Genomic DNA, 26,452 nt, shown 5'->3' with positions numbered 1-26,452 from the left:
CTTGGTCCTGCAATCTATCCATGACACTACCTAACTGCTCTCTAAAAGTATTTTTTGAAACCATTTAAATTCAAGCCATACCCACTTTTAGATCTTTCTAGTTTAGTGACACAATGGATAAGAATACTGGACTTGGGAGTCAGGAAGATTTTTCTAATTTGTCCTCAAACACTTACTAGTTATGTGACTCTGGTCTTGTCATTTAACTGCTATCTGTGTCAACTTCCTCATTTGTAAAATGGGGATATTAATAGCACCTACCTCACAGGGCTGTTTTGAGGATCTATATGAAATATTTGCAAAGTGCTTTGCAAACTTTAAATCATTATATAGCTTTAACTATTCAGCAGTTTTTCCTTACATAAAAATCTAACTTTAACAGAGCTCTTTGCAGCTTTCCCCATTTATGCCTAGTTTTACCCTCTGAGGCCAACAAGAAAATGTCTAGCAGTTCTCTGCAAGTATTTGAAAGAGTAATAAAGTCTCCCTTGTGTCTCCTCATCTTCTGGCTAGCCATCCCCAGTTCTTTCAATCATATGATATAAATCACAACCTTGGTTACCCACCTCTGGACCTTCTCTAGCTTGTCAATATCTTTCCAAAAAGGGGCACTCACCTATAGACATGATCTTTTGGTTGTGGTCTGACAAGGTCTGGTTGCAGAACAACATTCCATGCAGTGCCCTGAGGAGTTTCTGTTTGCCTGCCATATCACAGTGTTGTTAATTGACTTATTTTAAAGCTGCAATCCACTAAAAACCCCTAGCTCTTTTTTCATATGAACTGTGAAGTTTCCTCAATTCTGTATTTTTGAAATAAATTGAAAAAAATACAAACACAAATAGAGAACTCTATTTATCCTTTATAAATTCCATCCTATTTCAATGGATTCATCTTTGAGAATGTTAATTCTGTCCTCCATTGTTAGGGTTCCCCCCTCTCCCCCAAGTTTGATTTTTCAAACGTGTTTTCTACGTTCTCATCTAAATCAATGATAAAATGTTGAATAGCCAGGGACTAAGGATAGATCTCTTGGGTACTTCACTGGAGACCTCCCTGAAAGTAGTCTATTCTTTGCATTCGGTCATTAAGCTAATTCTGGCTCCACATGACTGTCCACATGGGCCTCTTTCACCTTTAGGTCTCTGTCCTTCCCTTCCTATCACACCTGCCTGAACTGGGTCCTTTGCAGCTCCTCCCTTCCAGGGCTCAATTTCCCTTACAATATCTCTGACTGGTTAGAGGTCTGGATCCTACTGAATTGAATTGGGGGTGGAGCATCGCAGCTGTGAAAGGAAGGCAGCAGCAGGGGGAAGGCAGAGAGCTAGGAGCAGCGGAGGAGGGGAGAAGCAGCCACTTCAGTCAGAATGGATGTGGCTCTGTGAAGGCTTACGAGAAGCCATGCTGGGGGTCGCGGGGAGACACTGGCTTTGCTTTCTCTTCTTTTCACTGCCTGTCCTAGAGCTGCTGGCGGCTCAGGATCCGAGATGGAGAAGTAAGTCAGTCTCTCTCTCTCTCTCTCTCTCTCTCTCTCTCTCTCTCTCTCTCTCTCTGGTAGGGCAGGGGCTTTGGGAAAAAGGGCTGGAGTGCTGATTGGGGGGATGGAGAGATCCCCTTAGTCCCCCAAATATGGGTAGAAGTGCGGGGGACTGGGTGGTGGCTTGTATCAAGAAGGGAAAAAACATCCCTCACTCTGCCCTCTGATTGGGAACTTTCCTCAGGATGCCCGGCTTCGCCCTGTGAGTGGCTCCTCTGCTAGATCCCCCACTACGGGCTAGGCACGGCTCGGCTTTGTTCAGTTGTCTTGCGCCGGCTCGCTAGCGAGGTTGCCTCTTCTGCAGAGGGACTGGATGGAGCAAAGGATAAACAAACACTCTCTTCCTCCGTTCACCGCCAGCCCAGAGCATCCATATCCTCGCTCACCCGGGATTCCGTGGGGGAGGCTGAGCTTTGGTTGCCAGAGCTTATGCTGAGGACATCTTCATCGCCCGGCACAGTGTTAGACGCATAGGAGGCGTTGGGGCAATCCTGAAAGTCTGTACTTCCCTCGAGTTCTCTTCGGGACTAGCTATCTCCATTCTAACACTAATATTCCCCGGATACGCCCAATATTCTATCGGCTCTTGAAATAATCATGGTCTAAGGGTCTCCTTAGGTCCGTCATTCTATGCTTATAATTCCAACACTTTCTATTCCAAGATTCTTTTAAAACTCAGTCATTGTATGGTCTAAGATCTTTTCTAACTCTAAAATATGTTCTGTGTTCTAAGATTCGTTCATATTGTGTCATACCATATTTCAAAGTCTCCTTTCTTTCCAATATTCTGTGGTTTAAAGACTCTTACAGCTCTGTCATTTTATATTCTATGTTCCTAGGTGGGTGACTCACTGTACTCATTCATTACAACCTTAAGAAATTACAGCCCCGACCCGAGATTGGAAGGCTTGGCTGGCTTCCCTGACTTAAGATAATTGATAAGCTCCAAACCTTTCTCTGGAAAAGGGGTTGAGTTCAGAAACCTAATTCTTAAAGGAGGGCTGAGTTGATCTGAGCTGAGTCAGGCTGATACTGTCCTGGGACTTTGTTGGCGCCTTACTCCACCAGAGGAGGTTTCGAAGGGAGCAGTTGAATCTGTTTTCATGTTTATGGAGTGGTCACAGTCCTGGAAGCTGAACAGAGAATTCCCGGCAGGAGCTATGCCCTAGACAAGCTGATAAATATAGAGTTGACAGACATAGGTCCTCAGCATTTCAATTTTGTCTCTATTCCCTCTGCTTATCTGCCATCCTTCCCCACAACACAGATTTTTCCATTCTGGAATGTCTGAGATAAAAGGGTATTTTTTTTTTTTTGAGAGATGCTCTAGGGAGAATGAACTCATGTTCCTCATCCTACAAAGGTTAGGTGGTCTTTCTGCAAATCATGGGGTGGGGGATTGTAAATTTGAGTAGAAAACTATTCCTGCCTTCCTGATTATGAATTAGAATTAACTGGGCTATGCTCAGTAAGTGCTGAGCATTTATAATACCAAGAAGGAAAAACCCTTCACCTCCTTTAATGACCACTAAGTGAGGCTGTCTGGGGTCCATAATCCTTTAAAAGGATGTCTTTAAAATGAGCAGTACCATTCAATTCACTAAGTATTTCCTGTCTGGATAATGTATAGGAACTGTGTGAAGTAAAGTCAAGTGGAAAACAAAGCACAATTCCTACTCTTTTTTAATATACAATTTAATTGGTGAGTCTGCAAGACTCAGGTTCATGGAACAATAAAACGTAGCAGTTATGTGTAAGAATGTAGCATCTTCAATAAAAAAACGTAAGCACAATTTTGTCCTAATAGCTAACTCAGTCCCTTTATGTAGAGTAGATGTTTACTTCATAACTTTAGAGTTGAAAGAGGTCTCAAAATTTCAATCTCCCTCATTTTACATATAAACAAACTGAGACAGAGAAGTTTAATGACTTGTCTAAGGTTACACAGGTAAGTAAAAAACAGAACAGGGACTTGAATGGACATTTTGTATGGGCCCCTCTCCCTCCTTTTATCCTCCATAGTGTTCTACACTTATGTCTTATCTTGGCCTAAATGCTATAGCAACAGAACACCAGATCTGAGTTTTAATTGAGCTGAAAAGAATGCCAAAATGGACCCTAGGATTCATATGAATTTATTTGAAGAAATGAGCCTTGTTGGAAATGAACGTACTTGTCCAGTTCAGAAGGACAGCCTCAAAGCTAAATCACACCATTTCCTTCAATTTGGGCTTTTATGAAGGTATATACTATTACATAAGATACTTCAAATGTTGTCCACACAGATGAAAACATTCATTACCTTAATTATATCAGTCTTTAATTGACCTGTCTGTGATTTTAAAGTTTAGTTCATGCTAAACCAGATTTATAATCTCCTTTAGCTCCCTAATTGTTTACAATTCTTTGATAAAGAATAATTTGTTGTGAAAGACAGTAATGGTCTCAATTAGTGAAATGAAAGTGTTTGCCATAGTTGTTACAGAATCACAGATTTGGACCTAGAACTGAATTTGGCAGTAATTTTGGGGTTTCATAAGTATAAAAGACAGAGTTAATTTGAACCCAGGTCTTGCCATTGTGGCATTTTTCCTTGACCTACTGTGGAGGCCCAGGCTTTCATTGAAGTTTGTACTATTTATTCTGCAGGACAAGAAAGTGAAGCAAATCCCTTGCCACAGCATGAACTGATAATACCTCAATGGAGAATAGAGAGCCCAGGAAGAGAGAAGGTGAGACTCAAGAGGCAATTTAATGAGTTGCTAGCATTGTATGAATTTACTGAAATTAGTATCTGAATGCATTTTCTTTTTAATGGCATGCCCTCTGTTAATGAATAATGATGAAAACAAGTTGAATAAAGCCAGTTTTAAGTTATCAAATCTGCAATCAGTAGAAGTTAACCCACAACCACTATGGTCATTTCTATAAACAATCCTACTTCCTCTTTCCTAGCTTGATCCCAGCTCTCAGGTCATTGAGGAATGCTAGTGCCCTCTGTTGTCAGATTCTGCCTAATGAATCTGGGAATCATCTGCAGTTCAAGCACTGCTTTTTTTTTTTTTTTTTTTTTTTTTTTAATGGACAAAGGGTTTAGAAACTTATAATATAGGCACCCAGTTTCTTTACTTCACAGATGAGAAAACTGAGGCTGGGAGAAGTTTAAGTGACTTGTCCAGAGCTGGGATTTGAACTCAACTCTTTCGACTCTAAATGGAGACCTTTTTCCATTATGTACCACTAAATGAAGTCAGGTCTGGAAAGACCCACAGCAGCTGTTTAATAATGTACAGTAAGACCCTAAGCGATGGTTGGTTGGGAATAATGGCAGTTATCAGTATGAGAATAAGGAGAGAGGAGAAATTTTTCTTTCCTTTCCACCTTCTACTCATAGGCACATTGTAAATGCTTAAAAACTCCTCCCTCCCTCACTCCCTCCCTCTCTTCCTCCCTCCCTTTCCTGTCTGCCTCCCCCCTTCCTGCTTCCCTCCCTTCCCCCTTCCTGCTTCCCTCCCTCCCTCCCTTTCTTCCTTCCTTCCTTCCTTCCTTCCTTCCTTCCTTCCTTCCTTCCTTCCTTCCTTCCTTCCTCCCTTCTTTATTTCTTTCTTCCTCTCTTTCCTCTCTTTCTTCCTCTTTTCCTTTCTGCTTTCTTTCTTTCTTTCCTTATCTCACTGGAAAATGAAAAAAAAGAAAAACAACATATATACATAATAAAACAAAACAAATTCCCACATTGGGTAGGTCCAAAAATATAAGTCTCATTCTCTGTCTTGAGCCTATCATCTCTTTATCAGGAGGTTTATCAACACTGATCCCATGATACAATAGTTGATTATTGTGTTGATCAGAATTCTCAAGTCAATTTAAAGTTGCTTTCTCAGTGTTATGCCATTGTACATAAATTGTTTTCCTGGTTCTGCTCAATTCATTCTGCATCCATTAATACAAGTCTCCCTCAAACCTGTGGGGACCCTGAGCATTTGACTTAACTTTCCTAATTATAAAACGAGGGAATTGGATTGGATGATGCCCTGTAAAGCCCCTCTTTAACTTTAAAACTCTGAAGTTTTTTGATCTGATTCTAACCTAGTACAATGACCAGACCTCTCTTTGCTGAGATTTTGTCATTGCCATTCTTTCATCCTCCCTCTCGTTTCCTCAACCACTTTGAGGTCAAAGTTCTTGATCTCATTCCTTTGAAGCTTTCAGACATTATTGATCCCTGCTCCCATCCCCCATCCCCCATCGAATCTAAATCCTGGCCTTGTTTCTTCTTACCTTGAACATGATCCTGCATAAGTCAGTCTCCCTTATCTGGGCTCTGGGTTCCTCATATGTTCAGTGGAGGGCTTACACAAGACATTTAATATTGTGACCAGCTCTAAATCCTCTTATTCCATTTATAAGTTTTCATTGAGGTTTTCTGGATACAACAATCCCTGAGGGGTGTGTGTGTGTGTGTGTGTGTGTGTGTGTGTGATGAGAGGTGTTATCCAGAACTGTGATCTCATTGCCAAACGGAACTTCTGAAATAGAAATTGTACCCAACAATTCAGATCCACCTAGGGCATGCAGAGTTGAGGAGATTGTGGTGATGTAGCTATTATGGGTCAGAAGATCCTTTTGACATCAAAGACCATGCTTTATTTACTATACTATCATCTCCCTATAGATATTATTGCCTACATTTTACAGAGAATTAAATTGAACTCACAGAGGTTCAGTGACTTATTTGTGGTCATACAACTAGTGTCAGAGAAAAATTCAAATCCAGATCCTGAGTTCTTAAAAACTATATACGTAAGATACAAGATCAATCAATCTCTATAATGTCAGAAGGCTTTGAATAAATATGCTCAGTAATAGACTATCTCAGCTTCCTAGAATCAACCTTGATATAGAGAGACCCTTCACCAATAAGTTAACATCAATGCAAAAGTAGCCTAAGGTGAAAACTATATTGTAACATAAATCCCAGGATTCAGAAATCAGACACCAAATACTTGGAATTACATTGAACACACATTGTTATTGTTCAGTGTGTCTGACTCTTTATGACCCCTTTTGGGGTTTTCTTGACAAAGATACTGGAGTGGTTTTGCCATTTTATTTTCCAGCTTATTTTACAGTTGAGGAAACTGAGGCAAATAGGGTTAAGTGACTTGCTCAGGGTCATACAGCTATTAAGTATTTAAGACCAGATTTGAACTCAGAAAGATGAATCTGACTCCAGACTCAGTACTGTATCTATTGAGCCACTGAGCTATCCCTCAAAGCCCCATACTTACATACAGTAACTACTTCCTCTGAAATGTGCTGGATATAATGAATACCAAACTATGTTATAAAAAATGAAATTGATTGCAATTTAATAGACAAAAATGGCTATCTTATTGATATGAATGGCATTTCTGAATCAGCTTCTTGTTATAAAGTCAGATCAACAACATGCTAAAGCAAAGATCAAAACCAACACCAAAGGGGAAGAAAGATTAAATACAAGATCTCCTAGCTGTAGCAACTTTAGTTTTATTTGTTCAAATAAACTAAAGGTGACCCCAAATAATAATTGAATATAGCAGCAACTATTGACACAAATGATCATAGTTTCCTAAGGAAGTTTAATTGTCAGGACAAGAAGAACAAAAAAAGTCAGACTCATTACAGCCAATAAATATTTGATCACCTCAACAAGCTGAAAGAGAAGATGGTGTAATACAATAGAAAGAGTCTTTGTCAAATAAGGGTGTTGATTTCTGAGGTCCCTTTTAGCTCTAAGCCTGAGAGCCATAAAAATCTATGGGCATCCAAGATAAATACTGTTTTAGAACATAAACTTGTTTGTAAAATTTTATAGAGGGCAAGAATATGAATGGGGTTACCACATAAAATAGTGAAAAGGAAAATGAATCTATAGACAGCTTGGATAGAGAAGCAACTAAGTAGAATTATCCCAAGAGTGAAGGATGAAATTGGAAGAATGATGACAAAACAGACAGAAAATGGGGAGGAGGGAAGTCTGTAAAGATTTTTATACTAAATTCTTATAAAAATAAAGCATTTATTAAATATTTATTATATGGCAGGTATTGTACTGGATATTATATGCAAATGCCAAATGTTCACTGATAAGTAAATACAGAATGTGTTAAAAAAAAAAAAAAAGGTATTAAAAAGTGGGGCAATCAGTTGAAAGAACTGCCATCTGATCTGGAAGGAAGCTAGGATTCTAAGAGGTGGAGGTAAGAAGGGAGAGTTTCCCCTATATCAGGGCAGCCCGGACAAAGACACTCAGTCAGGAGAGAGAATTTTGTATATAGCTGATTTGGCTGGAGCATAAAAGTATGTGAACTAGAGTAATGTGTAATCATCCTAAAGAGAGAGGGTGAATCCAGATTGTAAAGAAATGTTTGAAATTTATCCTAGATGTAAGAGAGAGCTATCAGAGCTGCTTGAGGAGAGTTTTGTGCTCCAACTGTGCTTCAGAAAGAACATTTCCTGCTAGTTGTGAAAACGAATTAGAGATGGTAGAAACTGGAGGCATTTTTAGGAAGCTTTTGCAGGTAGTTTAAGCAAGAGGCAGGTCCTAGACTAAAGTGGTTTGTGATTGTGAGTAGCGAGAAGAGACCAGATGTGAGAGGCATTGAGGAGATGGAAACAGTAAAATTTAGCAAGCTTTCTTGGCTACAAGAATCAAAGGGGAATAATCAGTGGTGACTCGTAGGTTGCAAACCTAGGTTCTTTGCTGGGAAAAAGGGAATTAAAAGCAGAAGTGGCTTAGTGAGAAAGATAACTAATTCTGCTTTGGATATATTGAATTTGAGATGCCTGTGGGAAATAACGGTAAATATATCTGGCAGACTCTTGAAGATGGGGGACTGGAGTTCAGGGGAGAGATGAATGTATTTTTGGAAATCAGTTACATAGAGACAATATGTAAATATATGGTGCTAATGAAATCATCAATTAAGAGAGGATATAGGGTCCAGGATAAAGCCCTAGAGTACACCCACACAAAGTCTGTGAAACCTGGATGAGGATCCTGCAACATGCAAAGGATACTGAGGAAACTAGGTCTGAAAATCTAGAGTAGTGTCATAAAAAACCCATGGAGGAGAGAGTACCCAGAGAGAAAGGGTAGACATCAGTTTCAAACACTCCAGGAAGGTGAAGAATGGGTATAAGTAAAAGACCATTGGATTTAGAAATTAGGATCATTAGTAACCTTACTAAGAATGTGCTAGAACAAGTTTAGCCCTAAAGGAGAAACATGAAAGAATACTTCTCTGTTTTCCTCTGCAAAGATGAAAGGGGATGCTTCATGGATATGAAACATTGCATATGTTGGCAGATTTTTTTTGATATATTGATCAGTTTTGCTGATTATTTTCCCTTCTCCTTTTATTCTTTAAAAGTAAATTCTTTGCTATATGAAATGGCTCTCTGGGAGGGAAAATCAGTATTATAGCAATAAATTTTTTTTAAAAGAATAAAGTCAGACACAGGCTTGGTATCTACTACTTCCCATCCCATACTCTACAATCTAGTCTTTTCTCTGTTCCTCACATGGAATTTCTTCTCCCACTCTCTGTACATTGCTTGCCTTCCTCTGTTCATGAAATTCATTCTTTCCTTAGCTGTACCTCAGAGAATTTTTCTTTTCCTTCAAGATTGAGATCAAATATCTTATATTTACCTATTTTCTCACCCAATAAAATATAGGTTCTTTGAGAGAAGGGATTGTTTCATTCCCTATATTTGTATCCCCAATGCCTAACAGAGTATATTGCTGGCACTTAATAAATGCTTTTTGATTAATTGATTTATCCTTGAAAAAGATATGAGAAGGGAATAAACAGATTTTTGCAAATAATATATAGCAGATCTTATCTTTGCAGTAACACAACCACTGTGGTTTAGGCCTTCTTCATAACTCTTAGAATATTGTAACGGTCTCCTAATTGGTTTCCCTTGCCTTATATTCACTCCTTTCTCCAACTTATGCTCTGCACACCTGCCAGTGGGATATTCTTAAAGTATACATCTGATCATATCCCTTCTCTGCTCATGAAGTTCTACTAGCTCTCTTTCATCTTTCTGATGAAATACAAGTTAAAAGTAAGTAAAAAAAATTTTTTTCCTCTGCCTGGCATTTAAAGCCTTTTGTGATCTGGCTGTATTCTTATCTTCATTATGAAGACTTTCTTTCACACTTTCTGTGTTCTGGAAAAAGCAAGTATTTTCCTGTCTTGTACATACAAAATTCCATCTTCCCACTCTTGTGTCATTAAGGCTGTCCCTAATGACTAGAAGTGCTCCCTCCTTACCTGCTCTTTGGAGTCCCTACCTTATTCTCAAGCTTACTTCAAGCTCAATATCCTGAATGAGAGTAGTGTCTTTCTCCTCTCCAAATTCTGTTGTATTAATTATATATCAAATTTTATTTGCCTACATGTACATTTTGTTTTGCCTTTCTAGACTGTAAGCTTCTTAAGGGCAGGGCTATTTTACCTTTGCCTTTATTTCTCCTCTGTCTAGCTCAGGAGTGAACACATAATAGACACTTGGCACATATTAAGTGATTGACTGGGTAAACCCCTTGTGTAGGAATTAATGGGAGGACAAGGGCAAGTATCACAAGGATGAAATGATATAGTTGCTTTGTGATAAGTATTATTAAGTATTAAGTATTTATTTCCACTAGCTCATGGAACTACTTGTGTCTTCTGGAGACAATGTCCTGTTTTTACTGTCATAAGTTATTAAATGAAAATAATGGTGAAAGTTTCAGGCTATGTAGGAGATAAGTAGAGGGAGGAATACTAGAGCAGGCCCACAGAAATTGTTTTGGAATGAGTGAAGCCCTTTGGTGACTTTGAGTAATAATAATATTAAAAACTGACATTTATGTAGTGTTTTAAGGTTTGCAAAGTGTTATGTATATGATCCTCAACAATAATTTTGCAAGGTAGATACTATAAGGTTTATTATTTTACGAACAAAGAATCTGATTCTCAGAGGGGGTAAGCACCTTTCCCCTAGTCAAGCTACTATTTGAGGTAGGTCTTCTGAATGTGGAGTCCTTCATTGTCTATTATACCTAATTGTTTGTAATATACTATCTATCTTTCTTCCATGTAGACACAGATATAGTAGCCTATTTTGTCTTTGTTGTTTTCAAAAATAAGTTCTTAAATACTAATTTTTATTCTAGTCAGTCCCAAATATAAACCTACCTCAATCAAAAAAGTCTCCATGTGACAAAGACAAAGAATTCATCAAAGCCCACCTACACAGTGACTGTATTTAACAGTTTGTGCTATATACTATAATTATAATCCTCCTGCTGCCACTTCTCAGTACAAAAAGAGAGGGATACTTTTATACTTTTTTTTTTTCTGTTCAAGATTGATCTGTACAATTGTTCAGCATTTGATTTCACTGAAAAGTTCTTTTCGTTTCCATTATTATAATGATTGTGCTTCCTCCCTCTTATTTTCCCCCTCCTTATTTGGTTTAAGCAGTCTGTTCTCCTCCACCTTGTAACTCTCAATTACTATTGTGTGTGTGTGTGTGTGTGTGTGTGTGTGTGTATGTATAAACTTTGTGAATTTTATAGACAAATAAAAAAAGTCCAAGACTAGCTTTCTTTTATCACATAGTACACTTTTGGGCCATTTCTTAACACTGGCTCCATAATTGGCCCATTAACTGTGTGATCATGAAGAGAATCTCTTAGCTTCCCTGAGCTTCAGTTTCCTCTGCTATAAATAAAGTATACAGTTATCTAGTTGTGCTTCTATGAAGATATCATGAACATTTGGTCTGTTAAGTGAATGCAAATTCCTTCTAATATTAGTACAAGTCAAACAAGATTAGGGAAGAATCTTAAACTATCCAAGTTTAATTTAGCATTCTTTTAAGTACCTACTAGGCATAAATTGTGGCCTGTGCTAAGAACTAGAGGTACAAAGGTGAATAAGGAAGTAATTTCTACCCTCAAGCAGCTTACATTCTGGGGGAGCAGGGAAAGGCAAATAATGACATGTACATAGATAGTATAATTCAGTAGGGAGATGGTACAAAGGAGAGATCCAGGCATAGTGTTATAGGACAATATGAGGCAGGGAAATGCTTTTAGTTGGGGGAGGGTTGTTGAATGAGTTCAGGAAAGTTTAATGAAAGAAATGGCATCTGAACAGACTTTGAAAGAAGAGACAAATTTTAACAGGCAGAGATGAAGAAGGCACCTAGTCTCTGTCTTGAAGAACCTTATAGGCCAGTAAATAGATGAGATTCATTATATCTGAGATGGAGAAACTGAAAATAGCTTTAGAAAATGTTATTGTAACTGATGACTACCAGACAGTAATCTATCATTGAGGTAAATTAGGAATGTGCATTGAACATTGGAGGGAATTTTTTTTTTTTTTTTTTTTTTTTTTTTGCTGTAGACTCTTTCCTGAAGACTCACTATGTGTTTCTGTAGTCATATAGCTAGCAGAGTAATTAAATTACTAAGGAAAGGGAATTATAAATAAAACAGAAAATGTTATTCTGTTTTTCTACCAAATTGTAGCAAGTCCAAATGAAGAATATTGTGTTTTGCAAGGGACAATGGGTACAACTTGATATGACTTTTCATCAAATCTTGTGCTATAAATAAGATCTTGTTATATCTAATTCAACAAGAACAGAAAAAAAAGACTTTTAAACAAAAGTAATTGAAGTCTTGGGAGATGAATTCTTTGAAAGCAGGGAATGAGTCGTTTCTGTCTTTATATATCCTCCACACGACTTGGCAAGTATTCAAGTACTTGGCAAGTTATAATAATAACTAACATTTATGTAGTGCTTAACTTACAATGTGCAAAGCACTGTGCTGAGGTTTTTGCAATTATTTTCTCATTTGATACTCACCACAAGCCTTAGAAAGTTGTTTAGTTGTTTTGCTTGAGGTATCCCTGGTGTATCAGGAATGTCCTATTTGGATTTAATTTTAAGGACATTTTCAAAAATTAAAGAGAACTGATTTTTAAATGAGTTTGTTTTTCTTTGGGAATTATCTACACCATCCCTTCATGAGTGAGGATATTCCTTTGATCTGTTTGTAACATTTTATAATAGGATAATGCTATTGAACAAAAAGTTTACTACAGCCCTATTGCTACTTATCCATACTGAAGCCCCATCTGTCCTATTTGTGGGCCCCTGAGATACCTTTCAATATCTATAGAAAGTTGGGACTTTGGCTGTTTTCAACAATGAGGTAATTCAAGTTAATTCAAAGAGATAATTATGAAGACTAAATAAAGTCTTATTTTCATTCATTCATTTATTTATTTAGCATAGTATTTTCACCTTTGTTGTTTGTTTTCATGGTTTTTTCTTTCTTGTGTTTTTTTTTCCCTTTTGATCTGATTTTTTTGCAGCATGATAAATATGGAAATATGTTTAGAAAAATTGCACATTTAATCTATATCAGATTGCTTGATGTTTTGGGAAGGGGGGAGTGAGGTAGAGAAGGAGAAAAATTTGAAACACAAGGTTTTGTAAAGATGAATTTGAAAACTATTTTTGCATGTATTTGGAAAAATAAAATATTATTAAAATTTAAGAAAAGAAAAAGAAAGTTGATACTGTGTTGGATAGCATAATTTGACTGTGAGAGACAGAACAACCAATATGGGCACAGGGGCTGATAGGTGATGGCAGAGATCACTTGAATTGGTAAATGTGTCTTCACTTGGGGAGAATTAAGCAACCAATTTTAGCATCTTTCTTGTTTTCTAAGAGTGAAATTCTTCTCCTTGTGATTAGGTAACAGGAGAGTTTAAGCAATGTACCCTGTTGTCATTTCTCAAGAGCTTTGGGTCAGAACATTCAGATCTCAGAAGATCTTTGTCTTGGGGCTCTTAGGGAAGTGGAATTTGGGGGAGTGGGATGGTGATAGGGGAAAAAAAGAGCCCAAACTGTCCTGACAGCAGAGTTGGAAATGAGACTCAAACTAAGAGAAGCAAGGAGCTTCATTTGACTTCTTGGCAGGAATTTCCTGGGGTTTCAAGAAACCTTGACAGATCACCTATTGAGGTGGTCCTGACTAAGCAAAATCATGCTAAAAACATTCTAGATCCCCTCTGTTTTGTAGACTTTGAGAGTGCTGATGATTCTATAATCCTTTGAAATAAATATCTCTCTCACCTTTGTCCTCTTCCTACTCTGTTATATTTATTTATATATCATATATAGTCTTCTGGGCAGACTGTGAGCTCCTAGTGAACTGTTCATTTTTAGATCTTTGTTTTGGCAAGAGTTGCCACTGTGAACTTCATGTAATATGAATGTAATGTTTATTGAATTGGAGATGACTTTTTAGAGGATTAACAATACTTATAGTTAGGAAGTTTGCTTTTTATTTAATTTAGGTTACTCAAATTTCAGTTTAGATCTGGCTCTTCTTCAGTAGATATTAATAACAGGAGAATATCACTCAGATATCTGAGGACATTAGTAAATTGTCCTTTGTCTAGTAATAATAAAAACAAAAATATTTTGCAATTATATGCATTGTAATTCACATTGCCTTTGATCATTGATATAGGAAAAGTCCTTTGAATCATAGTAATAAAATATCAGTCCTGGAAGGCCCCGTAGACATTTTTCAATATAAACCATTCATTTAACAAAGAAGAAAATTGGAGTTAAAAAAGGAAAAGTGACTTTTCTTGCTATATTGTAAGTTCTTCAAGGACAGAGAGCTATGTGTTATTCAAATTTTTTTTGAGATGTAGCTTGGATAAAGTAGGGCTTCTTCTACTTGTGACCTCTTTTTGCCTATAAATCCATATGATCCTGAGTATATAGCTATATATATAATAGGCTTACAAATCAAACCCAATTATATAAATGGTCATAATTTTGTGACCTCCACATTCAATTATGAATCCCCATATGGGATTGTGAACTATAATTTAAGGGTGGAGCACTGTACTTGGTGTCAGATGTTTTACCCTAGCCAAGTCATTTAATTTCTCTGGATTGAGAAGCCAGGAAAGAAGGGCAGCAAATACAGAGTCCAACTGTAAAGGGGGGAATAATTATATAGAATAATAGCTTGAGAAATATACCAAAGTCAAAGGCAGGTTGTTCAGGGTGGAAAATATAAGTATTGGAGAAGGAACCAATAAAGAGGATAAAGTATAAAATTAGAGATAGAGGTAATGATAAAAAAAAAACGGGGCAACCTTCTGGGAAGAAAGGGAAGATTATTGAATCAAGGATACAAATAGACGAGTTGGTCCTGGCAAGGAGAAAGACCATTTCTTCAGAGGAGTAAAGGAGGAGGAAATGTAAAATGACAAAAGGATTTTGAAGTGTGAAATAATGGAGGATATAATTTAGAATTCATGACCTGGATTTTCTCAACAAAGTAGGAGCCAAAGTCCTTTACTGAAAAGGAAGGGGAGGAGAAGTGAAGTGGCAAAGGAAGGCTAAGGAACAAGAAGATTTAGAAGGGCCTCTGCAGGGAATGTTAATAGAGAATTAATCAGAAAGAAGGAAATGTCTATGCAGCAGTGAGGGTCTTGTTGAAATCAGATATGTGAATTTGAAATAAGAATTGGCATAGTAATAAGACTTTTCCCAAGGTCTTTAGCAACATGGGAGCAAGAGTACAGAGAGGTAGCTAGGAGAGATGGAAGGACAGTAATTTGTGATCAGATGCTATGTGAAGTGAGAAGAACCAAGAGAATATTGAGAGCACAGTAACAACAAGATTATGTGATATCAACTATGATGGACTCGCCTCTTTTCAACAGCAAGGTTATTTAAGACAATTATAATAGATTTGTGATGGACAGTGCTATCTGCATCCAAAGAGAGAACTATGGAGACTGACTATGGATCAAAGCACAGTGCTTTCACCTTTTGTTATTGTTGTTTTTTTGTTTGCTTGTTTTTTCCCTTTTGATCTGATTTTTCTTGTGCAGCATGATGAATATGAAAATATGTTTAGAAGAATTGTACACATTTAACATGTATTGGATTGCTTGCTTTCAGGAGTAGGAGAGAGAAAATTTGGAACACAAGGTTTGCAGTTGAAAGCTGTCTTTGCATGTATCTGGAAAAATAGAATACTATTATTAATACAGTTTCAGTATTATTATAATACTGTATTATTAATACAGTACTATTATTAATACAGAAACAAAAAGGTAGAATAGGATAGAGGGGTGTGTGTGTGTGTGTGTGTGTGTGTGTATGTGTTTACATGAATTTTGTGGATGTGAGAGAATGAAGTGTGCTAAAAGGAGTAGGTTTTAAGAATTATCATAGATATTAGAGAAAGAGGTGAGAGGTTTTTGCCATTTGCAGGATATAAGAAGTATCAGTTGATTGGGATCTAGAACATTTAGCTGCCTTGGATAAATTCATGTTTTCAGGTCCAGATGGAGTACATCTCATGGAATCCCCAAACCCTGACAAATATGATTCCTGAATCATTGAAAGTTCATAGGAGATGGGAAAGTTACGATGGGCTGGAGAAGAACAAATGTTATTCTTACTTTCAAAAGAAGAAAGAACACATTCAGCAAAGTTTAGCCAATGAGTCTGATATAACGGCAAAACTATAAAATGTGTTATTAAAGGGTAGTTTGTGAATATCAAGAAAACAAAAGAAAGAGACAACATGGTCTCATCCAGAATAGATCATGTCATTTTGAACTCATTTAATTTTGATGGGATTGCTAACCTGGTAGAAGAGGGGAATATGTGGGTAGATACAAATTATCTGGCTTTTGGGCATGCAACTTGACAAAATTGGACCAGTGTCCATGGGAAGCAAAGAGAAGAAGGCAATTTTAGGGTTGTAGCTTTAGGAGACATCAGTCTCTTAAAGGACAAGGTTAAAAGATGGAGTAGATAACAGTACAACTAAGAGGATTCAGGATTGGTTGAATGGCCAGAACCAAATGATCATTAATGCTTTTATATTTTAAAAACCATAAGGATCTTTAGTGGAGTACCCTAGGAATCCATCCTTGAATCTGGCTGTTCAACCAGTTTTTTTTATCTGTGATTTGGATAAAGGCATAAATGGCATGTTCAAAAAATGTCAGATGATCTAAAGCTGGTAGGGAAGGCTAATAGATAGGATGAGAGAATCCAGATCCAACATATTGGCAGGCTAAGATGATGAACAAAATCTAATAAGATTAAATTTAATTAGGATAAACTTGCAGTTAGGTTATAATACAACTTCACAAATCTAAGATGAGGGAGGCTTGGCTAGGTAGAAGTTTGTTTTTAATGGATTACAAAATCAGAGAATCAAGAACGACAGGATTTGGGAATTGAAAGATATATGAATATCTGGTTCATCCTATACAATAAGAGTCAATAAAGTGACATGGCAATCAAAACAATTGACTTATTATCTTGGGCAGCCTTGAAGAGAGTATAGTACCCGAAATGAAGGTGATAATGATTCTACTGTATCCTGCATAATAAGTCACATCTGGAAGAAAATAAGTTTAAAAAATCCAGGAAAGGTTAACTCTGATAATGAAGAGCCTCAAAATCCTATCACATGAACATGAAGAACCTGGGAAGGTTTTGCCCAGAGAAAAGAAGACTTCGAATAGAGGGCTGCAATGGAGGAGGAAATAATAGTTGTTTTCACACTTGAAAATTGATTGTGGATTAAATTGGTTCTGTTTGGTCCCAGAAAGAAATTAGAATCAATGAAAGAGGCAGGTTAGTGGTGTGTGGGAATGAGCACTGAATTTGGGCACCAGTAAACAGAGTACAAATATCATTTCTGCTGATTACTGGCTTTATAACATTGAGTGAGTTGCTTAACACAGTGTCTCCACTCCTACATCCTGCATAAGGTGATCTCTCAGGTCCTTTTCAGTTCAAAATCTTTGATCACATGATTTTAAGCTCGAGATGAACAGATTTGAGGTAGATGTCAGGAAAAACTTTCTAACAATTAGTGGTATCTTGAAATAAAATGGGCTGCCTCTGAAAATGCTGATTCAGGGCAAAAACATTGGAAATTGAGGGGATGCCCATCAAATGGAGAATGGCTCAATAAATTATGATGTGTGTTTGTGATGGAGTATTATTGTTCTATGAGAAATGATGAGCTGGATACTCTCAGGAAAGCCCTCTATGAACTCAAGCAAAGTGAAATGTACTATATACAAAGTAAGAGTAATGCTTCTGGATGACCAGCTGTGAATCACTTTGCTATTCTCAATAATACTTTGAAGGACTTAAGAAAAATCCTATCCATACCCAGAGAAGGAACTGATTGAATTTCATTGAAAATGAATGTTGAAACTATATATGTAACTAAAAAATAAAATACTATTGAAATTTCTTTTAAAAAAGAAAATTTTTAAAAAAGAAATTCCATTATATCACATAAGCCTCAAAATAATTCTATGAGGAAGGTGTAAATCAATACTAACTTTGTGACCCTTATAAGTCACTCAAGCTTATTTGCCTCAGTTTCCTCATTTATAAAATAAACTGAAGAAGGAAATGACAAACCATTACTGCATCTTTGCTAAGAAACTCTCTAAAGAGGTCATGGAGAATCAGATATGACTAAAAATGTTTTAACAAGAAAAGCAAACATTAACCACAGTACTTAGAATCACAGAATTGTGGAATCCTAACTGGCATTCATTAAATACCTACTGTGTGTGAAGTATGTTTCATAAATAGTGATAGAGATAGAGATACAAAGCTTAGATAAGACATGATTTTATATCTCATTAGCACTGAAGCCTCTTTACTAATTATTAATTATTCCTAATAATTATAAGAACAGTAATATTCCAGCTAAGTGCAAAAATGTGTTGCAGCCAAATGAGGGATTTAGCCTTCTTTGTCCCCAGCGACATCTTTGTCTTTGCTGTTCAGTACAATAAAACTGGTCTCTTCTCTAACATTTTTCCTTGACAGCCCGAGTTCCCAGTGTACTTCCATGGTTCTGGCTTTTGTTTGACTGAATTTCTGTTTTGTTTCCTTTGTCCTTCAGGAAAAAGGTGGATAGAAGGCTCTGGTGATTGTTTGTTTGGGCTGCTTTTTATTAAAGAAGTTTGGTCAGCCAACTGTTCTGTCTTGCTATCACTTAGTGTTGAACCTCTGTGCTCAATCCTGCCTTGCACATCTGTGGGACTCAGGCCCTTTTCTCAGGGAGCTGACATTCTTTCTTTATTGTTTTCAGCATCCCCTCAAAGCTGAACTCAGGATAATCGCAGAAGGAAAAGACCTCATCTTGGATCTGGAGAAGAATGAGTAAGTGGATTACCACAATGTCTAGGAAATGAACCAATTAACTTTTGCTACCCTGCGTGTCAAGTAGAGGAAGCAGGTGTTGGTGTTTTAAAATGGAAATAGCTAGTTCACAGCAAGAATTCACAGTTTCGTTGAGAAAGTAGCTTGGAGTAGTAAGACATGAGTACTTAGTTATCTCAATTCTACTACAGTAGAAAGGGGATACTAACTTTGAAGTTAGATCAAGTTCCAGTTCCGTCTCTGATGTTTGCATATGCTGATGACTGCAGAGTGAGTTCCTCATCTGTAAAATAAAAGTACTCAAGGAGGCTCTGTGGAAAAAGAGGCTCTGTGGGAAACAGGCTGGATATGGAGTTAGAGGAACTGGGTTCAAAATCCCAGCTTTGGCAAGTCACTTTATCAGTCTAAGCTTCAGTTTCCTGAGATTAGACTAAATAGCCTCTTCTAATTCTAGGTCTCTGAGTGATGAACCTATGAACTAGATTGAAAGGGTCTATTGGTGTCCTTTGAGGTGCTATAAAACTTCTGATGTGGCAAGAATCAGATAAAAATGTAACTGGGAAATATGTAACAAAATACATAAAAATACAATACAACATAAATATTGTTAATTTTGATTCTAAATCAATATGTGGCCAATTTGTTACTATTTGAGTTTGATGCCTCAGAATTAGATGGTCCCCAAGATTCTAAATATTATGGTGCATGCTTACCATATTACTTAGGGATTCTTTTTTTTTTTTTTTTTTTAAAGTTTTGGATTCCTTAGAATTTTTGATAGCTCTCTTGGAAAGGATTGCTTAAGAAAAACAATGTAAGACCCCAGCTATAGCCAAGCTCCAATCTACCATACAGCAAGAAGCAAAGGAAATTGTGAAAACCAGTAGAGCTGAGCAGAGGCCAGCAAGGCATGTGCTGGGATTTGGATCTAGGGACCTGGCTTTTCTGTGTTCTGTAACAGCACTCTCTCCTTAAGCAAAGGGATTGGATTCTTCTGATAGTGGCTCCGTCAGCAGTCTGGAGGTCACATTTGCTCTGTGCTCATCTGTCTACCTAATGCCATTGATTTTTGGGTGGTGGCCTGGCCTGGGAATGTTTATGTATTGATTTCCCATCTAGCCTTAGAATATCTTGATTCAGGTTGTTGTGTTGGTGAGCAGAAATATTCTGCCTTGATAAATTCCCCAAGGGTAGTGGGAGAGCAATCCCTGACCAGGTGATCTCCGTTTCTCTTTCAATAAGAACTCTACCAAATGAACCAGGCTTTATTCTGACATGTAAACATAGCTGATAAGACTGCAAGGCTTGGAGAGCTGCCTGCTTCTTCTTGGCAGCTCCCCGAGCCCACTGAAAGCAGATGAGTAATCAAATCAAATGCTTCCAAGAAAGGGATGGATGAGGATCTTTCCATATTCAGCACGATGAGAATTGTTCCTAGAGTCTAGTAGCAAGGGAAAAATGAATTATTCCTAATTTGGGCTTTTCTATCCTTTTAAGAGGAAGGAGAAGAATGTGTGAGACAAGGTAAAAGTTATTCTAGCAGTGGACATGAATGTAGCAGAATGAGGAAAATCATGGTGACAAATGGAGGCTACCTTATTGCACCACAGAATTTCAAAATTAAAAGGGCCCTCAGAGGTCAGGCAGAGTCTGTTTTACCTGAGTTGAAATCACCTCTACAACCTCTCACCCGCATTACTACAATAATGTGGTTTCCCTGTCCCAAGACTCTACTCCAGTTCATTTTTCTGCCATCAAAGTGAGTTTTACTTAAGTGCAAATCCAACGGCCTCATTCCCTATTCAGTAAAATTTAGTTGGTTTATTTTTGCCTCTGTTGTGTTTTAAAAGCTCTCTATGACATTACCCCAACTTCTCTTTATCAACTTCATTGTACGATCCCTCCCATATCATATGATCCAGCCTAATTGGCCTTTTTCATTGATCAAGTTCCATCTCTAGCCTTTGCACTGCTTGTTCCTCATGTCTAAATGTAGTCCTTCCTCACCTCTGCCTCACAGGATCCTTCTCTTCCTTCAAGAAGCAGCTCATACTTTAGTACCTCTAGTCTGATTTTGCTGATCTGTGATTTTAATTGTAAAGCATACCAATTTAATTCTAATCTTACATTTGATAGAAATGCAAATCCCTTCATAGAGAGTTTTAAAAGTAAAAAGCTCTGTTTTAACAATTTCATCCTTAAAAATGGAAATGCTATGTCATTAAAAGTACTTACTGTACAATGAAAAAAAAAAAGCAGCTTGAAAACTGTCTTTTGCATAAAAGCTTTTCTAATCTCTTCTAGTACCCTCTCTCATAAATTTGTGTTGTTGTTCAGCCATGTTTAATGCTATTTGGCTATTTGTGGTTTTCTTGGCAAAGATACAGAGTGGTTTGCCATTTCCTCCTCCAGATCATTTTATGGATGAGGAAACTGAGGCAAACAAGGTTCAGTGACTTGCCCAGGGTCACACAGTGTCAGAGACACAGATTTGAACTCAGCTTTTTCTGAATCCACTGCACCACTTAGCTGCACTATAAACTACCTTGAATTTAATGACTATTTAATTGCTTTTATTCTTCTTATATTTATTCTGTATACGTGTTTTTCTCCCCTATTTGAATAAAAATTGCTTGAAACGGGGGGTTCTTTATTTTCCTTTCTTTCTCTAGTGCCTAGCATAGTGCCTTGAACATAATAGGTTCTCAATGAATGCTTATGGATTAATGGATTTATCTTATTATTTCATGAAACAGCCTGATCCATTTGTGGATAGTTTATAGGAAAGTTTTTCTTATATGGAGATGTTGTCTTCCTCTCCATGACTGCCCATTGCCTCTAGTTCTGCTTTTTGAGGGTCAAATAGATATAATTTCTCTTCCACATCAATCAATTGATAAATGTTTATTATGTTTATGTGCACTGGGCATGACAGATTTTTAAATATATAAAAATATCCATCATGTCTAAGTCTTCTCCAAGTTAAAATCCCTTGTTCCTTCAGCTGATAGATAGACACATGGCAAAGTCTCAAGTGTTAGGATACTTAAGTGCATTTCTGAACATATTGTTATAAATATAGTTTATTTTGAGTATTATGTCTCTTAATTCAGCCTAAGATTATATTAGATTGGGTTTTTTCTTGGTTTCTAATTCACATTGTTGGTTTACAGAACTTGTAGATTGTTCAGATGTTCTCCAAATGAACTGTTATCTAACCAGATGATCTTGTATTTATGAAGCTAATTTTTAGAAATCAAGGCATGTACTTTACAATTATCTTTACTAAATTTAATCTTATTAGGTATGACTCATTGTTTTAGCCTATGGAAATCTGTTTCTGTGACTCACTTACTTAATGTTCTAGTTATACCTCTCAGTTTTGTATCATTTCCAGGTCTCATAAATTGGTGTTACAATGGATAGAGTGCCAGTCCCAGAGACTGGAGAACATGAGTTCAAGTTTGACCTCAGATATTCACTAGCTGTGTGACCCTGGACAAATCATTTAATCCAATTTCCTCAGTTTTCCCATCTGTAAAATGAGATAGAGAAGGAAATGGCAAACCACTTCAGTATTTTTGCCAAGAAAACCTCAAATAGGAGCATGAAGAGCTGGACACAATTGAAAATGATCGAACAGAGAACTTTATCCAAGTCATTGATAAAAATGTTACACATGGGGTCAAGGACAGATTCTCAGTATCCCTCCACCAGGAATTCTTTTTAGAGTGGATGCTAATCTTTTAGTAACTACGCTTTGTATATGGCCTTTTAAAGCTCTAAATTGGTCAATTAATCTTTTTGTGTGTTCATCTGGATCTCTTTAGATAAGCATCCCCTTTTTTATTCATTGCAGTCATTTGTGCCATTAAATTTTATTCTTGAGAGCTTCCCATTTTCCTTGAATAGACTTCCTATTTCCCTTCTCCTTTAGAGTTTTAGGATTCTCTCATCCTATCCCTCTACTATTTGAAATTTGTCCTATAGTATCAAGGGTGTTTGTCTATCTATATTTGGATTTCCTTTCCTCTATCACTCACTGCGGAAGAGAATAATCGTTTTCTCTGTAAATTCCAAGGATTTCTACTTATTAATCAGATTTAGATGCAGAATAGCAGTTTCCTTCATTGCTTCTCCCAATTGTTTTGAAGAATAAAATTACCATTAAGATAAATTAAGAATTGGTTATCAGCATCAGCTTTTTGATCATCAGCATCAGGGAAGGAAGGGAGAAAAAAGGAAAGAGCTATAGGAGGATGAAATAACTTAAAAAGTAAATATCTTCCATAACTGCAATATCAGAACTCTGTGTCTGATTTCAAATCTATTTTCCAAATTCTTATTAATTTATTTTTTCTGTCCAGATTGTGACACTATCATTTATTTTATTCTCTTCATTAATTTTTACTCAAAGATTCCTCATCAGGGGTCTTTTTTTTAATCTATGAATTTATTCACATTTGTATATATTATTGTTTAAAAAATCCTTATGAACTTATTAACAAATATCATTTTCATATTAAAGAAGTGCTGTGGGAAATGTAAATAATAATAATTATAATAGAAATGATAATAACAATAATTAACATTTATCTAATATTTTAAGATTTACAAAGCATTTTAGTTCGATTATCTCACTTCTCCAGGGTCACACAGCTGGCAATAAAAAGAAGATTGTCTATGAATCTGTCAAACCCTATTATGCATATTTAAAAAAAATAGTAATAAATTCAACATGGTAGCTCCAAAACTATCCTCCTATTTTATTTTTACCTCCTTCCAATATCCTTCTATTCTATGAATTAAAAAATGTTTTATTAGCATTCTTTCTTTAAAAAAATTTCTTTTGGTTTCAACCTGTTACTTTGCGTCTTTCTCTTAAGATTTCACCCCATTTACTATCCATAGTAGGTACATTTGTATGTAGGATTTTGAGGCTATGTGTTATTTATGGTTGGTTTTAAAGACCTCTCAATCAGATTTTCAAGACTAGTGAAATATGTGTTTCACTGGACCTCATTAAATGTGCTCTATTTCTGGCAAGAGCTATTCATTTTTATATGCTGATATGTGGTACAGAAATCCAGATTTCCCCCCCTTGGTTACCACTTTCTGAATCAGTTTTTCACTTCTTAAAGCTGCCTTTACCTTCCTCTATTCCCTCTATTGCCCTTCCCCCCCCCCCCTTTATTCAATACTTGTAATGAAAATATCACCTGTGCTCCTAAGATCTTCAGTTTCTTCTCAGGATTTTGTCATCCCTAACAATTCCTTCTAGATTCTTTCTAATACTATAATTTTTCTCTTGGACAACACTAAGAGTACTTGCCATTACTGCTGATAACTCTCAGGAGGCCTTCTATTGCAAGCTGCTTATGTATCCTGAAAGGATAGTCAATCTTACTCATGCTTCTGTCAGACTGATGCTTGGTTACCCTTATACCCTTCAGCAGGGAGTCACCAAGCACTATCACTCATTTCTACTTCCTCTAATATGATTATTTCTGAATGATTTTTCTATTCATGGCATTTATGCATCATATCATTAAATCTTAGTTTCTTTCCTCCAGAGGCAATTCATTTCTTCTGTAGAAACTCACTCATTTACATTGTTTATTTATTTTCATTTGTATCCTACTTTTCATGACCCCATTTTGAGTTTTCTTGGCACAGATATTTGTTGGCTATTTTTCTTCTTTAGTTCATTTTATAGATAAGAAAACTGAAGCAAATAGGGTTAAGTGATTTGCCCAGGGTCACACAGCTTATAAGTGTCTGAAGCTGGATTGGAACTCATGAAGATGAGTCATCCTGATTGCAAACCCAGCTAGCTTCCATCATCCAAATGTTTTGGGCATCTTCTTTCTCCCTTCCTTCTTGGTGTTGCATTTTTTTTCTTTCCCTCTCCATCCTGCCCAAGTAGGATTCTCCACTGTTTCTTTATACTTTTTATTTACCCTTTGAAGAACTTTCTCCATTCTTCATAAGAATACTTTATCCTCCTGGCTAACCTGAGAGTTCTCAAGAGTTATCTACATTCGAGAAATCTTTTGTCCCAGTCATTATTTTTTATTTTTTCCCCTTCTTTGTTCACATAAAGTTACTTGTCACTAATGCCCATATTCTGCAATTTAATATATATTTCTCCTTTTCCTTCTACAGTTGTTTTAACCTAGATCCTCAGGTGTTAATGTTGGCAGCTCTTGTGACTCACTGGAGAAGGAAATGACCAACCACTTTGGTATCATTACCAAGAAAACAGAGCCACAGAAAACTTGGACATGATTAAAATGACTAAATAATAACTTGTAGCTAACTAGCAATAAAAATAAAATTGTCTATGAATCTTCCAAGCCCTATTATGCATATTTTAAAAAATAGTAATGAATTCAACATGGTAGTTCCAAAACTGTCCTCCTTTTCTATTTTTACTCCTCTTCTAATATCCCTCTACTCTGTTAGCCATGCTGGGGCTTCTTGGCAGCTTAGTTTATTTGCAGAATGTTGACCACTTTTTCCTCACCAATGAGAACCAGCCTATTCATCTTCTTTTGTTCAATAATGAGCAGATTTCCCCCTCAACTCCCTTGTCTAAACAGAAGCTAATTTTGCTGCATCCATTTTGCATCCATCTGTACCTCTTTTCTCCTTTCTAATCAGATAGCTTCGTTTTGCTCCTTTTCTGCCTCAGCTTCCTTGTCCCCCCAAAGTCATTTTGTCTATTCCCCTGCTTCTAAGTGGCACTGCTCCCATCCTACTCCTAGAAAGCTAGAGATCTTCCTTTTTTCATACTAATCTATAGCCAGAACCTCTAGAGATCTTCCTCTTTTCATACTAATCTATAGCCAGAACCTTTATAACTTTAGTGCAAAACTTTCCTCATTTGCAAAGTGAGAGAGATGTTGTCAGATATATTAACCTTTTTCTTTTTTTAACTTACTGTTTTGTTTTGTTAAAAGGAAGTCTAATTCTGGGGTGAGAATATTCAGAAATGATTGTGATGTAAAAATGCAAGGTATAATTACCTTTTTAAAGGGTTTGGTGAAGCTGACTTTCTCATCAGCTCTGGTTCTTTCTAGCTCTGAATCTTGAGATCTATTACTTCCATGTTCCAGTGTGGAAAACGTTTCCTTTGACTGTCAACATTCCTTTGACAGATATTTATCATCTGCCTATTCTATGCCTCAGTTTTGTTCTAAGTCTTATGAAAGATATGAATAATAATAATGGTAGTAGGAAGAGGAATAAAAATAAGCACTTTCAGGTTTCCAAAGCACTTTACTTATATTATCGCATTTCATCTTTACCACAATGTGAAATCGTTGTTGTTATTATTCCTTTTTTATAAGTGAGAACCTGAGGCTGAGAGATTTTGAATGAATTGCCCAGGATCATATATCTAGTAACTGACTGAGGTGGGATTTGAACTCAGGTACTGGGGGCTCCAAGTCCAGTGCTTTGTCCATTACAGAAATTTCTTAAGAAGACTGATGACTTCTTACCCTCATAGGATTTAAATTACAGTAGGAGATACAGCAAATAACTATAGTTATTTACAAGGAATGAGAACAGTACAATGTACTGTGTTAGTTCAGCTGG

The 26,452-nt window shown here is 36.7% G+C and overlaps 1 protein-coding gene across 1 annotated transcript in view; it reads left to right on the top strand.

Moving 5' to 3' along the window:
• Nucleotides 1–1,346: 1,346 nt before the first annotated feature.
• Nucleotides 1,347–26,452, top strand: part of ADAM19 (ADAM metallopeptidase domain 19) — a 120,822-nt gene continuing 95,716 nt past the window's right edge. The window contains exons 1-3 of the mRNA XM_051978797.1: nt 1,347–1,495; nt 4,187–4,269; nt 18,780–18,850. Coding sequence (XP_051834757.1) covers nt 1,372–1,495; nt 4,187–4,269; nt 18,780–18,850 — 278 coding nt within the window. The 5' untranslated portion in view covers nt 1,347–1,371. The remainder of the gene's footprint in view (nt 1,496–4,186; nt 4,270–18,779; nt 18,851–26,452) is intronic.

Source organism: Antechinus flavipes, chromosome 2 (assembly GCF_016432865.1).
Source record: "Antechinus flavipes isolate AdamAnt ecotype Samford, QLD, Australia chromosome 2, AdamAnt_v2, whole genome shotgun sequence".
Classification (NCBI taxonomy): domain Eukaryota; kingdom Metazoa; phylum Chordata; class Mammalia; order Dasyuromorphia; family Dasyuridae; genus Antechinus; species Antechinus flavipes.
This window is presented reverse-complemented; position numbering and strand designations above follow the sequence as displayed.